General features: G+C 34.7%; 1 protein-coding gene across 1 annotated transcript in view; it reads right to left on the bottom strand.

The window, feature by feature from the left end:
• LOC142340649 (melanotransferrin-like) overlaps positions 1–10,246 on the bottom strand; it is a 43,606-nt gene extending 33,360 nt beyond the window's left edge. The window contains exons 1-2 of the mRNA XM_075391339.1: positions 9,593–10,246; positions 3,518–3,763 (exon numbers count right to left, since the gene is read on the bottom strand). Coding sequence (XP_075247454.1) covers positions 3,518–3,763; positions 9,593–9,665 — 319 coding nt within the window. The 5' untranslated portion in view covers positions 9,666–10,246. The remainder of the gene's footprint in view (positions 1–3,517; positions 3,764–9,592) is intronic.
• Between the last annotated feature and the right edge of the window lie 3,891 nt (positions 10,247–14,137).

Here is a 14,137-nt window from a genome sequence, read left to right as displayed (position 1 = left end):
AAATTATTCAGTTATTCAAGTTATTAATCTTACTTGGCAGAAAAGTTTAATAACATTTGAGATATCAACAAGGAGGCTCGGTAATAAGCGATCGCACATAAGGTTGGCATAATTGTCTACCAAATGAAGAACGGATAAAAAAACCCAAAAATTATTTTTGGGAATCCCAAAAACCCAAAAAACCAAAAAAGCCCAAGTATTTTTCAAATGACTGAAAAGATGGCCTACAAAGCAAATAACTCAGTAGAGTAAAAAATGATGAGATTGATGAGATATACCAATATTCAGAAAGCAAGTTAAAACGAAAAGCAAAATCAAACAACAACAACAAACATTAATTACAACAAAAATTTTATGTCTGTTTTAAAAAACAACATTTAAAAACAAAGTCAACATACCGTCAGATAGAACAGAAACTAAATAAAATAACTTATAAATCACTAGAAAAGGCATGCGTTCTGCCCATAAAATGGTTTGGTAACAATTAGACAAAAAGAACAAAAACAGTAAAGTTAAAAAATTCCTTTTTTTTCAAACAATTAACATCAAAGTAATGAAAACCATTAGAAATGAAGTAAAATATCCCGAAGGGTTACGATTAGGAAATGCTTCTATAGAAGGGCATTAATACCTGTTTTTATTCAGTTTTTTTTGCGGCTAGAAAATACAACAAAAGGACAACAAACAAAAAATTAAAGAAAACTTTCCAGAAAACGCTGTCAAAGCCGTAAAGCCATATTTTGACCCTCAAAATATGTTCAATTGCGCCTTCTGCGAACACAAATAATTTAATATGTGGCCTTTCATTAATGAAACTAGGTAACAAGTAGACAAGAATGATAAATCGGCAAAAGTAATTTTTTTTGATTTTTTTCGAAACAACATTACTTCCCAAATCATGAAAGCCATTAATTACAAAATGAAATAATTAAATAGGTTCGTTTATTCGTCCAAAAGAAGCTTTTAAGACCTGCATTTGTCCACAATATATCTTTCGTCTAAAAAAGGAACGTCAAACATGACAAAAATCAAATTAATTTACTTTTTTTGAAAACCCAGTGTCGAAGCCAGTAAGGTCATAACGAATTCTCTAAAAATATTAAACTTTGTGACCCCAAACACTTTTGACACGTTCCCGTGACACCAATTATGTCATATTTTACCTGCAATTAACAACACTAGGTAACAAAAAGACAATAAAAAGAACAAAATTCCGAAATAAAAAGTTTTTTATTTTGGAAAACAATTTTCAAAGTCATGAAGGCCATCAGCTATCTACTAATATCAGAATATCGGCTCACCTTCGTTTCTGTGAAAAGCCAATGAAACCTGTCACTATACAGGAATATTCGTACGACTAAAACAACAAAGTAAAAACGACAGTTAGAGACAAATTAAAAAATTCAATTAAATTCTTCCAGAAAGAAATGTCGAAGCGGTTAAAACGATACTCTGTATCTTCCAGGATTTTAATATGCTCTGTTGTGCCTTATTTTAAACTCCGAAAATGTGGTATGAGAACTGTCAATAAAATGATAGTGTGACAACACTAGACAACGTGAAAAACTGGCAAATATCTAAAAACAAAAATGTCCGAAAATTAGTAGTATCAAAGCCAGAAAACAATAACTTAAGGCTGAAAACCGCAATAGATATTGAAAATTGAATCAAGAGGAAAAGAATAAGCTTTCTTTTTCTGCTCTCATTAAGCTGCAAATTGACCAAATTAAGAAAAAAAAGGAAAATTTCATTTTTTACTTAAAAACCAATTATTTTCAAATGTCAAAACAACCATAAGCTTACAAAAAAACTAAATGCATTAGCTTGGAAATGCTTAGGAGGCCAATTGGACCTGTCACTTTTGAGCTTTGATTTGATTTGTTCTGTTCTTTAATTAATAACATAGCTGGCAGATTGCCAGAAAATAGCCGCAATAGATTCGTAGATCGGCAGTCTAAAAAAAAACAGTAAAAGAGACAGACCAAAAAAATTCGTCCTTTCATTGAAGGCTGATCTGTTAGATTTTGACTAAAAATCTGTATACTTTATTGCTTCCTCTATTAGCTGATCTCAAATAACCTTCATTTAGAGTGACACACACCCATTTGACCTTATCTCTTTGAATTAGAGTAAATAAAAGTCAATTTCAAAGTGAGGAACTCATTTTTGAGAGTGAGGTAAGTCAAGTGTGATCAAAAATTTAATCACGCGCATGAACAAAAAACTCGCTCCACTAAGAGCAAGAAATGACGTCTCACATGCATTTCAGTTGAAATTGCATGAACGAATGAACAAAAAGTGACTGTGACGTCATATGGTCGTAACAAAAATCATGACGACGAAATAAAAAAAACCAAGAGAAGGCCAATAATAGCCCCCAGCTATCGCTATGCCGCTATTGATTAAAAAAGATCAGTTTTTTTTTTAAAAAAAGACGGACTGAATACAGTTCGAATTCTTTTTGAATCGAGTAAAATCAGCAAAAAACGGCAAAGTTTTAATTATAGAGCATTTTGAACAGAACCTGAAATAGTAAAAGCCCCCTGTTGAGTCTACAAAGATTGTATTAGTGTTGTTTGGGTGTGTACTTCCGGCAAATTTAGTCAAAGTGGACTAAAGAAGCTTATGTTGTGCTGTTTTTGATGAAAAAGGCTGAATTTTGAAATATTTAGCCCAAATTTCTGACAAAAAATTAGATCAAATTATTCAACAATTCTTTTTTGTCTTTAAATATAAAATCAACAACACTATTCTTAAAAAGTGCAACAAAGTTTAGCAAAATTGACGAAAATTTAGGCAAAAATTCCGGAAAATGTGAATAAAAACAACGGAATTCACTCTACTTTTCTCAGAAGTTTAAACCTTTATAACTCCCTGTAAAAAACAAAATTAAGAAAAATCTTTTTAATTTCTACGCTGGACGAGCTTTTTAATGATACCAGTCTCAACTCTCTACCATGAATATATCGATCGGAGAAAATTGTCTTAACAAAAAAAAAACAAGCTGAGCCCATCGAATTGCCCTCCAGGAAGTCATCAAGTTGATATGACTTATGTTAATAAAACTATTTATTATTAACTGACTGTTTTTCCGGCCTTTTCAAAGACAAAGAATTGTTACCTCTGGCTCACACGGTTATCCAATACGGCTCTCAAAAATAAGAAAATTCAAGAAAAATTTAGTCGTAGGGAAATGAGTTTGGAATGGTCATCAAACATTCATGTCAGCCGTTTTTCTCCTGTTATTCCAAAAAAATTTCGCAAACTCAGAATAAGCAACTGGAAGTAAGTTATGCTCACGTCATTTAAGTTATAAGTATTTAGGTAACCAGGATAAAATCTAAGACCCAAGACAAGTATTGCCAAGACACATTTGGTCCACAGCAAGAACTCAAGTCCTACCACAAGATCATTGTTTGATTGTTTGCAAACTTCTGGTTCATATCTATTTTTGATCTGCTGGGTCTGTCCTGGACCTATTTTTGCACAGTATAACAACCCAATTTCGGATTCATACCTGTGACCCGATAGTGCTCTGCCATGATTCCAATCAGTCCGAACTTCTCAGTGGCCAGACCCACCTGTAAGCCCTTGATCATGGCCACATCAGCTGCCCCCTCTGCGACAGTCTTCATACAGTCCAGGTGCTCGTTTTGAGGCATGACACACTTGATGAGGGGGGTGAATTTCTCCACCATGAATGCATTTGACATGGCCCGACACTTGGCGTCTTCGTTCAAGTTGACCACACACCAACGGAGGTCTAACAACACGTTACTCTCAGTTGCTTTGTAGCATAGATATGTACAAATTGGGGGTCATTCCCATTATAGCCCCCCCGTGAAATTTTAGCCCCCCCATTATGGTATAATTACCATGATTGGGGCGGCTATAGGTTATCTGACCAATAAGCTGGGGGGGGGGGGGCATATAATAGGGAAGACCCCAAATTGGGATCTATTCTGCTCCTCCGTGCTTTTTGTGCCCCCCCCCCCTCGTGTACAGGCTATGAGTTGTTATATAGCACGCTACTATGTAAAAAATAGCACGTGTATCTACTGGTAAAATTTATATGCCCACAAGGCTGTGTGGGTTGTTGGGGGGGGGGGGGGGGGGGGGGGGGTAGACTGGATGCCAAATTGGAACAAATAAGAGGCATGTAATTTTACACAGAGTAGCCAGCGAAACGCCGAATCTCGCTTTATGATCTTAATGCATTGAAAGAGAGGGGTTCAAAACCAATTTGCCTTACGTTTGATTTTTGCAGCCTTTGAACAGTTATTACTATAAAAGCAAAATGGAAAAGTCGCGACTGGTGTCCTGTTTTTAACCCCTATTCTTTTAACCCCCTATATTTTAACCCCGATTTTTAACCCCTATATCACTTAATCCCTCAATTATTTAAGCCCTATATTGTTTCACCCGAGTTTATGCTTCCAAAAATTGAGGATAATTAGGCCGAAATCAATTCCATTTAGTCTAAATGGAAGAGATTAAAATCGGGGTGAAATGATTGAGGCGCGAAAAGACTTTTCACACCTCAATCATTTCACCCCGATTTTAATCTGTAAATTTATGGATCACAATTGTCAGGGACATAAAGCTATCGACTCAATAGTTTAAAGCAAAGCTATAACAATTAGCGGATTATTTATCTCATCTAGTCCCTAATGGGGCAATTAAAAGCAACTGAAAAGTGAATTGAACACAACAATTCTTGTTTCATTGCACTTTGAAATAAGCATGATATCTGCCGACTTTGAAATTACTATTTCTTCCAAAAACAAAAAAATATTGGTTGTAGAAGGCCACGAATTTTAAGTTAGAAGAACAAATAAGTTCACAACCGCCTGGAATTGCACGAAATATCAAAGCTACAAGTGCCTCGTTTGTGCTTTTACAGAAGATTGCCAACTTATTAACGTAAACGGTGAGCACAATCATAATGCTTCTATTGGAAAGCCAGCGACACGAAAAGTTTTAGAAGAGATCAAAGTCCTGAGTGAAAAATTAAAGCCTGCATTAGCCGTAGCCGTCGCTCGACCCAGTATCCGTTGACGTCAAAACCAAATTTAATGCAAACATCGCAGCGTTTAAGAAAAAAATGCAAACAGTGTCAATTCAAGAACCGTCAGACCAGCATTTCGATATACCCGATACGTTTCAATAGCTTTTGCGATATGACTGCAAGCGTATTTTAATCTTTGGTGATCCGTATAGGACATCGGTTCTCGAATGTTCAAAGTTTTGGCTCGCGGATGGTAACTTTAAATTATCGCCCAAAAACTTCTATCAAACTTAAACACATCATGTATATATTCTCTTTCTTGCTCCTACTAGTTTGTATGCCCTCCTTCCAAACCAAACAGAAAAAACATAGAGCAGAATACTTGATGCCTTAGAAACGTTTGCCCCAGATTGTAAGCCCGATAAAGTTCAATTTGATTTTGAAATTAACGCTTTGAAACTAGCCCCAATTAACGTTTTCCAAAAACAACATCTAGCTTCATTGTTATCGAGTTGTTATTTCCGTTTAACCCAAATTTTTGTTAGGAAAATTGTAGAATTTGGACTAAAATGCTGGTGTCACTTTTGAACTTTTCGGAATGCCTCATCCGGGCAAAAATATCCAAAAAAGAAAAAGAATGAGAACTTGAATGAAAAGGTTCCGAACTTGATGGAGATTTACAGGGATGAAACTGATATTCATTTCTTCTGGGTATTGCTAGTTTGACTTAGTTGTGTATTTAAAATATAATTGTAATTGTGTTCTCGTGTTAGTTTAAATTTGAAATCCATCTAAATATTTTTGAGTTGGCGCCCTCCTTGCGTTCTAACGGAGTTACATTAGCGAATTCCATCCCGGGCGTTAACCCTATGATGGGAACCCTAATTGGGAACACAGTTTTGCAACATTTAGATATGAAACTTGCACAGCTTAGCTGCTAGCAAAAATATCAATCTGGATCACGAAAACACAATTACAATAATATTTTCAATACACAACTAAGTCAAACTGGCAATAGCCCTGAAGAAATGAATATCAGTTTCATCCCTGTAAATCTACATCATGTTCGGAACCTTTCCTTTCAAGTTCTCAAATTTTTTTTTGGATATTTTTGCCCGGATGAGGCATTCAAAAAAGTTCAACTTTTGCACCGCAGCGTCTTTTTGTAAGTTAGACAAAATTTTCCAAATTCCGGGGTGGAATCCGCTGATCAAGGCTTGTGTACCATAATGCCAGCCCTCAACAGCATTATTTGTTTTGGCAATTCCCTCAAAGGCTGCGTCTCTTTGATGCCAGATTTGGTGGGATATAGGAGGTTGATTCAATAGTGGACATTTGATATATTTCGATTGGAAATTTAAACAAGCTTCGTCTATTTTCTCAAAAACGAAGCTATCTAAATGCTGTTGATCCACCAGTGTGGTTATGTCCTGAACAATCAATTCGAAAAACTTTTCTATTTTCTCATTTTTTTCAAAAGCTAGAGCAGTGATCATTTTTAGTGCAAGGGCCACTTCATGATTTTCTGACACCAGCTTTTTTATGTACAAGTTTCCTATTTTCCTAACAAATTTTTTGTTAAACGAAAATAAAAGCCCGATAACAATGAAGCTGGATGATGTTTTTAGAAAGCATTAATTGGGGCATTTTCAAAATCAAACAGAACCTCATTGGGCTTACAAACTGGGGCAAACTTTTCTAAGGCATCAAGAAATCTGCTGTACTTTTTTCTGATTTGTTTGGAAAGGAGGGCGCGTAAACAAGCAGGAGCAATACTGGGAATATATACTTGATGGGTGTAAAATTGATAGACGTTTTTGGGCAATAATTTAAAGGTACCATCCGCAAGCCAAAATTTTGAACCTTTGAGAACCGATGTCATATACGGATTACTAAAGGTTAAAATACGCTCGTTGTCATCTTTTCCACTGTAATACTGCAAAAATTATTGAAACGTATCGGGTATATCGAAATGCAGGTCCAACGGTTCTTGAATTGACACTGTCACTGTTTGAATATTTTTTCTTTAACGCTCGATGTTTGTATTAATTTTGGTTTTGACGGCAACGCTTACTGGGTCGAGAGAACGTCAGTTACTGGTAAAATTGCGGACGCTACGACTAATGCGGGCGTTAAGTTTTCACTTAGGGGTTTGATATCTTATATAACTTTTCGTGTCGCCGGCTTTCCAATAGAAGCATTATGATTGTGCTCACTGTTTATGCTAATAAGTTGGATATCTTCTGTTAATGTGGAAACGCGGAACTTGTAGCTTTGATATTTAGCGCAAATCCAGGCGGTTGTGAACTTATTTATTCATTTAACCTAAAGTTCATGGCGTTCTACAACCAATATTTCTTTGTTTTTGGAAGAAATAGTAAATTCAATGTCGGCAGATATCATGCTGATTTCAAAATGCAATGAAACAAGAATTTTTGTGTTCAATTCATTTTTCAATTGCTTTCAATTGCCCCATTAGGGACTAGATGAAATAAATAATTCGCTAATTGTTATAGCTTTGCTTTAAACTATTGATTCGATAGCTCTATTTCCCTGACAATTGTGATCCATAAATTTACAGATTAGCATTGGGGTGAAATGATTGAGGTGTGAAAAGCCTTTTCGCGCTCCATCATTTCACCCCGATTTAAATCTTTTTTTTAGACTAAATGGAATTGATTGCGGCCTAATTATCCTCAATTTTTGGAAGCTTAAAATCGGGTGAAACAATATAGGGGTTAAATAATTGAGGGGTTAAGTGATATAGGGGTTAAAAATCGGGGTTAAAATATAGGGATTACAAGAATAGGGGTTAAAAAACAGGACACCGTCCGTAATGTAGCTTACTGGCAAAGAAACAGATAAAGCTATTGACCCCACCCCCACTCTTTCCCCCCTCCCTCCACCATTCGTGATTATACTTTTTTCAATTCATAATTATGCGTGAACAATTAAATGGGCTTTTTGCGCTAAAATTGATTAGCATAAGCTGATAAAAGTTCGATTACAGATTTTAAAAGAGAAAAATATGAAAAGTTCACAAATGCAACATTTCAATTTTCATTACAGAAATATTAGGACCTTCTTATCTAATTAATATTCAATTAACCGAATAGGAAAAGAAAGAAACCTGAAACTAAACCAAAGCTTAGAAAAATGAGAACATTTTTGCCGACACCTATTTACTAAGTTAATTCGCATCTACTCTAAAAACAAAGATGCAACATTGAAACAGCCTGCAGTTCAACCTGGGAATTTTTCTGAATTTATCCAAAATTGATGTCGGAAACAGAATATTCCTAGCGACAATCTAATTTTAAATACATTTCAGGTCAGACTGCTGTAAATTTTGGCATCTCTGAACGTGTAGATTTCATGCGCAAAAATTTTAGCCGACATTTATGAGATATTGTAAAGGAATTTTTCGCGAACTGTGATTGAAACCCATTTATACAAGAGGTTACCTCTGTAAAATAAATATGGCTGGTAGATTTGGTAAGTATTTAAATATATCCACAGGCTGAAATAGTTTAAAATTTACAATATTTGTGGTACCTGCGGTAGGCTTCAAAATCATCGGAAAATATTATAGTTAAACAAAAAACATCAATTACCAAAAAAACTTCAAAAAAACGTAGCAACAAAATTTTAGACCAGAATTTTATTTCAGCTTGCAAGGAGAACGCATACTAAAGAGGCATATTAAAGAACACACTATTTGGGTTCATTTCACAGCCTTAAAGGGGATAGAGCCAGGGCTACTTATTTCTGCGCAAAGTAGACTTACCTAAAACTCTCTCACTAACGGACTGTGGAAAACACTGATGATAAACCTCAAATAAAACGTTGGTACGAGTATACCGCACCGGAGTCAATTATATACACATAGTGTATCTATTTAACATACTTACTGGAATAAAGTGAGCATACGTTTTTTTGAAGAGACTAAAGTCTTCTCAATCTGTGGTTGGTGTAGAGTATTGTGTAATACACATTCTCTATTTTCAAATTCTCTGCTGTAATAACCTCTTTTGTTGTTAACGAGATCATAAACTATGCAACAAAACGGATAAAGTTTTTTTTTTGAAGTGTAAAGCTATAGCATTGGCTGACCTTCGCCACTATATTAACGCGAAGGTTCTACTATAGTACATTGGCAGAACCTTGTTTAGACGTTTTCTCTACAAAAAAGTTAAAGGTTAAGTAACACAAATTTCATACAAAGGCATTTTCAAGTTAATTAAGGTGTTTTAAATTAATGTTTGCATTTCAATAAATATAATTTTGCATAGGTATGACAATTATTTAAAGGAACTGTGCAAAATTAAGTCTTTACATAATAGGAAACAAAAACGTTAAATATGTTTTTATCATAGCTGAAGATGTTTTTCGGTATCGAATTTAGTAAATGCGTCGTCATGATATGACGGATTTACGTCTATTGGACTTACATAATATTTTTGAGCATTTAAAGACTTCTTGGACAGAATCTTCTTTTGCCTTTTCTTCGTTTTTGAGAAGTTGAAATAATTTATTTTCAGCTTGTTCGATTTAATTTTTTAAAAAGATAAATACATTACTTACATTTTAGAGATGTTGCTTGTGAGTTGTAAAAACTAAGGAGGTATAAAAATAGGGCAACAGATCGAATTTGCATCCTACATAACTAGATCAGAAATTTCGCTTGAGTTATAGAGACTTTAATCAAGCTATTTGATGATTGATTAAAATTGGAATAGAGCTAGAAGGTCTAATTTTATGTCCCAGAATTTTTGCAAACATGGAAAAAGTATCTGGTCATCAATTTCCATTTTGGGTTTCCCAAAGTACAGGTAAATTATTAAAGTAATGCAACGTCAAGGGACCTTAAAAGAATTACCCACGTTCCTAATCAGTTAAACCCCAAATTTTGGGTTGAGCCCTAAAAATATACTGTCTATGAAACTGAAAGAAATTTAAGTAATCATATCACTGATCACTTCAAAAACAATCTGGCTATGATTCACAGATATGGCGGTCTGGTACAATAACGTAAATGTAACGGGTCTTTTCTGAAAAATAATTGGTTTCCGTCATAAGTTTCTCAATCGATAAAAAGTAACCTTTGATTTATAATCTAAAATTAAGATTTTTTTGCGTTCAGCTTTTAAAGCGATATACTTCAAAGATTAACATCATTGGGACGATAAACATATGAAATATGTGTTAAACAGACTGGAATATTAATTTGACAATAACGCGAAAAGTGAAGTTGAAAACAGAGCAAATAAAACTGAATCGATAGATTTAAAATCTCGCTTTTATGTATATGAATGACGAGACATGAGCAAGATGTTTCAAATTGCAACTGGTTGACTTATTCAGTACAATAGAAAAAATAAAAATAATCATATACCGTATTATGATAGTGGCGGCGCTTAAGTTAGTTGAAAAGTTGCATTGTAAAGTGTTCACACAAACTTGTTTTTAATAAAAATTTTCAAATTACGCAAATAACATGAATAACTTTTCTTGTGAACTGATTTTTTTTTCATAATTTAGTACTGATATCTCAAGCATTACTTTTTACCGATTAGTTGTCTTATTTTTTTTTTCAAATTATGCAATTAACTGAATTACCTAACTAAATTTCTAATTTTTTAGTAACTCAAAAAAATCTTAACTATTTTTCGAGTTAATAAATTAGAAGAAACGTTTGAAGCTTCAAATTTAAGAAAATGGCGATGCAATACAATTCCTGAAAACGAATGCGTTACGTACAGAAAAAAAAGAACCGTTTTATGATGAGTCAAGAAAAAATTGAAACTTATTTGAACAAGGAGGCTGGTGCTACAGTCTAAGAGAGACATAGAATGTTCCAACATACCTCCTGGCAAACAGAGTAGAAACTATTAATAGAAAAAAGGAAAAAACGATAAAAATATAGAGGCCATTATCAGCCAAATAAGAGGTGGTCACGATGCGTTCAACGGTTGGAGATAAGAAAACTCGGTTCAGTTTGCAAAAAAACACTGAAAAAAATTACTCAGTTTCAATTGTAAAAACTGATCAGATGAACCAGGAACGACAGAGCAAAGCTGGAAAAAAGATTAAAATTATGTAAACAGCAGAAACATTTCAACAATTTTGCTAAATTTGCAAACTAAGTTTGTTTCGGTAACAGGGTCTTGCTTCTTTTATTACTTACTAGAACTCAAAAAATCAAATATAAACCTACTATCGTGGGATGAATTGCTTTCGAACGACTGACGGGGGCAATTAAATTTAGAGGGAGTGTAGCTAAGAAATGTTTCATGGGTTCAAAAAGCAATGCCACATGGTTCGAAACCCGGACCTCCGTGTTGTCAGACTGACATTTAAACTACTACTCAACTAAAATGGCTTTGATTCCGTTTGCTCAGAATTGCGTCTATATCAGCAACAAACTTTATTCCAGAAAGAGAGCTCACTCAAAAATGAAGAACTATGAACTATCAAAAAGTCACTCAAGAAGTCTAAGAATGTTCCAGGAAAAAGCACAAAAGGAGTTAAGCAATTTTGGGGTTAGGACACAAACGTTAACAAAAATTCCTTCAAACTTCGTTCAAGAGCAATTAGTAACCAAACTTGAAGCAAACCATTTCTGAAAACTGTTTACAACAAAATGCAAGACCATATGGGAAAACAGTGTTTTATTATATAGTTCCTACCCAATCACGTACGTCAAGATTGATGAAAGAGGCTTCACCTGTTGACGGGCGATTTCAAATTGCATAGAAGTCCTCTCTGTTTAGGTGAGCTGAAAACTTCCCGGTTATATTTTCAGCGGAACAAATTGGTATACTCATGGGCATTAATACTGATATTAAAAAAATGTAGACAAACTGTTAACTACAAATCAGATAATCTTTAATTAAACACAGCCCAGAAATCAAATTTCGCCTTGATAGTCCAGAACTTCGAAGTTGATCACACGTATACTGTGATGAATGAATACTTATCAGCTACTAATGTCATACGTCTGTTTTTCAAACTCATAGAATACCAAACACCCGAAAAAACCTTTAAATCAATTCTTTTTTATTTTGTTATACGTCCGATTTCCAAGAAAAGGAGTACTTTCGGTAGTTAAAATTGTCCTCTGATGACTGCCAATTTTCAGGAAAACCAATATAATTAGTTCGCTGCGAGTTAATAAAATGCTAGTGTTAGTCGTTTGAAGTCCAGGAACGCAGATTGCTTCTAGTAACTAATTTAGTTGCGCGAAATTGTTGATAGAATATCATAAAATTGGATTTCACTGAGCAATAGTTTCTCCAAAAACTTGTTTGAAGCTTTTTGGGAGATGACGAAAATCTCGAAAATCGCAGAAGATTGTTACCACTCAAAATTTCTCTTGGTTTGAATGGTGGATATATAAGGTGGATTGGAAACTTAAAAACAGCTTTCTTTTTAAGCAGCCGATTGTCAAACAATACATTAATTGTAAATTAAATAATTTTTCATAATATGAGAGCGCTTAAGTTTCAATTTAATGCATTTAAGGCACTAATTTGTTCTGAAACAGTCTATTAGTACTACCATGTTGCATCATTCCACCGCAATACTTATCAAACAGCCTTTTTAAAGCGAGAAGACTCGTACTTGTCAATAATTTAGCGAACCATGTTTACATTATATTAATGAAAGAGAAACTTGTTTGAGAAATAACGCGTAAAAAATAGTCAGGCACTAAAAGTTCGAAGCGGCGCAACTTAAACAAATAATTTACAAATGCATCTTAGAAAACGCACAATGCATTTGCTTAAGTTTAGTGCCCTCTTAATTCTAATTTTTCTTGTCCTTTTTAGAGGCCCTCTTGCACTATTAAATTCCCTTTTGACTATCTCAAATTTCGATAAAAATCTCCAACTTTTGAACATTGGCTTCTCTAAACAGGATAGCATTTTTCTAACATAAAGCGAGCCTTGGGCCCAACCCTCGCAGGTCAGCGCCCTTGCTCCAAATTTCCTCGAGCGAATAAGATTATTGCTCTAACATACATTTAGCGAAAAGTTGCATAAAACTCCGTCGGAATACTAACTCTGCCTTTAAAAATCTAATTGCTGACCAATAATCAATCAACTACCAGCAAATTTTTGAATCTCTGTGATACCTTAAAACATAGCCGGCAGATTGCCGGAATAGCTGCGAAAGAATAAACCTGCGTGCCACAGAGATAGAAACAGATACAGATCTAAATTGAAAAAAAATTCGACGCCGCACAAAAAACTATTTAAAAATTATTCAGCGATAAATTTAAAAAAGCTTGTTAAAATTCATTCCGCAGAAGCCTCTTATTAGGGACCTTTACTGCACAAATGAGTTTCTTTGACCTTAAACAAATTCAAACTAAACTTAAGTTTTAAAGCGCAAAAGTCATTTTATAGAGTGAGGTAAGTCACGTATGATCAAAATCTAATCACGCAAATAACCTAAAAACTTTTGCTAAAGCGAGTGAGAAATGACGTCACGCGCGCAAATGCCGTTAGTGAGAGAAGTCATTCAGAAAATCTGACCTTTTCAGCTTTGCTGTGTGAACAAATGTAAAACGAAAAAAGAGCGTCAGACGACGAAACAAAAAAATAACCAAGAGCACCGCAATATAGCTTCGCTCAGCTTACAGCTTCGCAGCTCTAATAATCAATAACGACTAGCGGAGAAGCAAGGTTTAAGCTTAGGCCATTAATTATGTTTGCAGAAAGTAGCGACAAAATTATGTTTCTCATTGAAATCTATGCGCTTTTTCGTATGCGAAGCATTCAACAGCACTGTGGTTGGCGCATTACAGATTGTTTTTTTGTATTTCTTCAAGTTGTCGTTTTTGTTTATGCAATTTTTGGTGCATGGCAGTGAAACCCAACATCTCACCATCGATTTTTGAGTCAACCTAAACATAACCTACTCACGCCGGACGAACTGCTCTCAAATAATTAGCCAGGTTTCTAAACCTCACAACTTCCATGCGCACCTTGACTTTGCATCCTTAGCAGTTTCAGCTATTCGCATGATTAGAGACTAGTACGGTTCTCAGAGAACTGCTCAGCATCTTAATCAGTCAAAAATTGCATAAACATAGCAAGCAGGTTTATTGAGAAAACAGAATAGAGA

The sequence above is a fragment of the Convolutriloba macropyga genome, chromosome 6, assembly GCF_964194025.1.
Source record: "Convolutriloba macropyga chromosome 6, txConMacr16.3, whole genome shotgun sequence".
NCBI lineage: Eukaryota > Metazoa > Xenacoelomorpha > Acoela > Convolutidae > Convolutriloba > Convolutriloba macropyga.
Note: the sequence above shows the minus strand (reverse complement) of the source record. Positions and strands in the feature narration are given on the sequence as shown.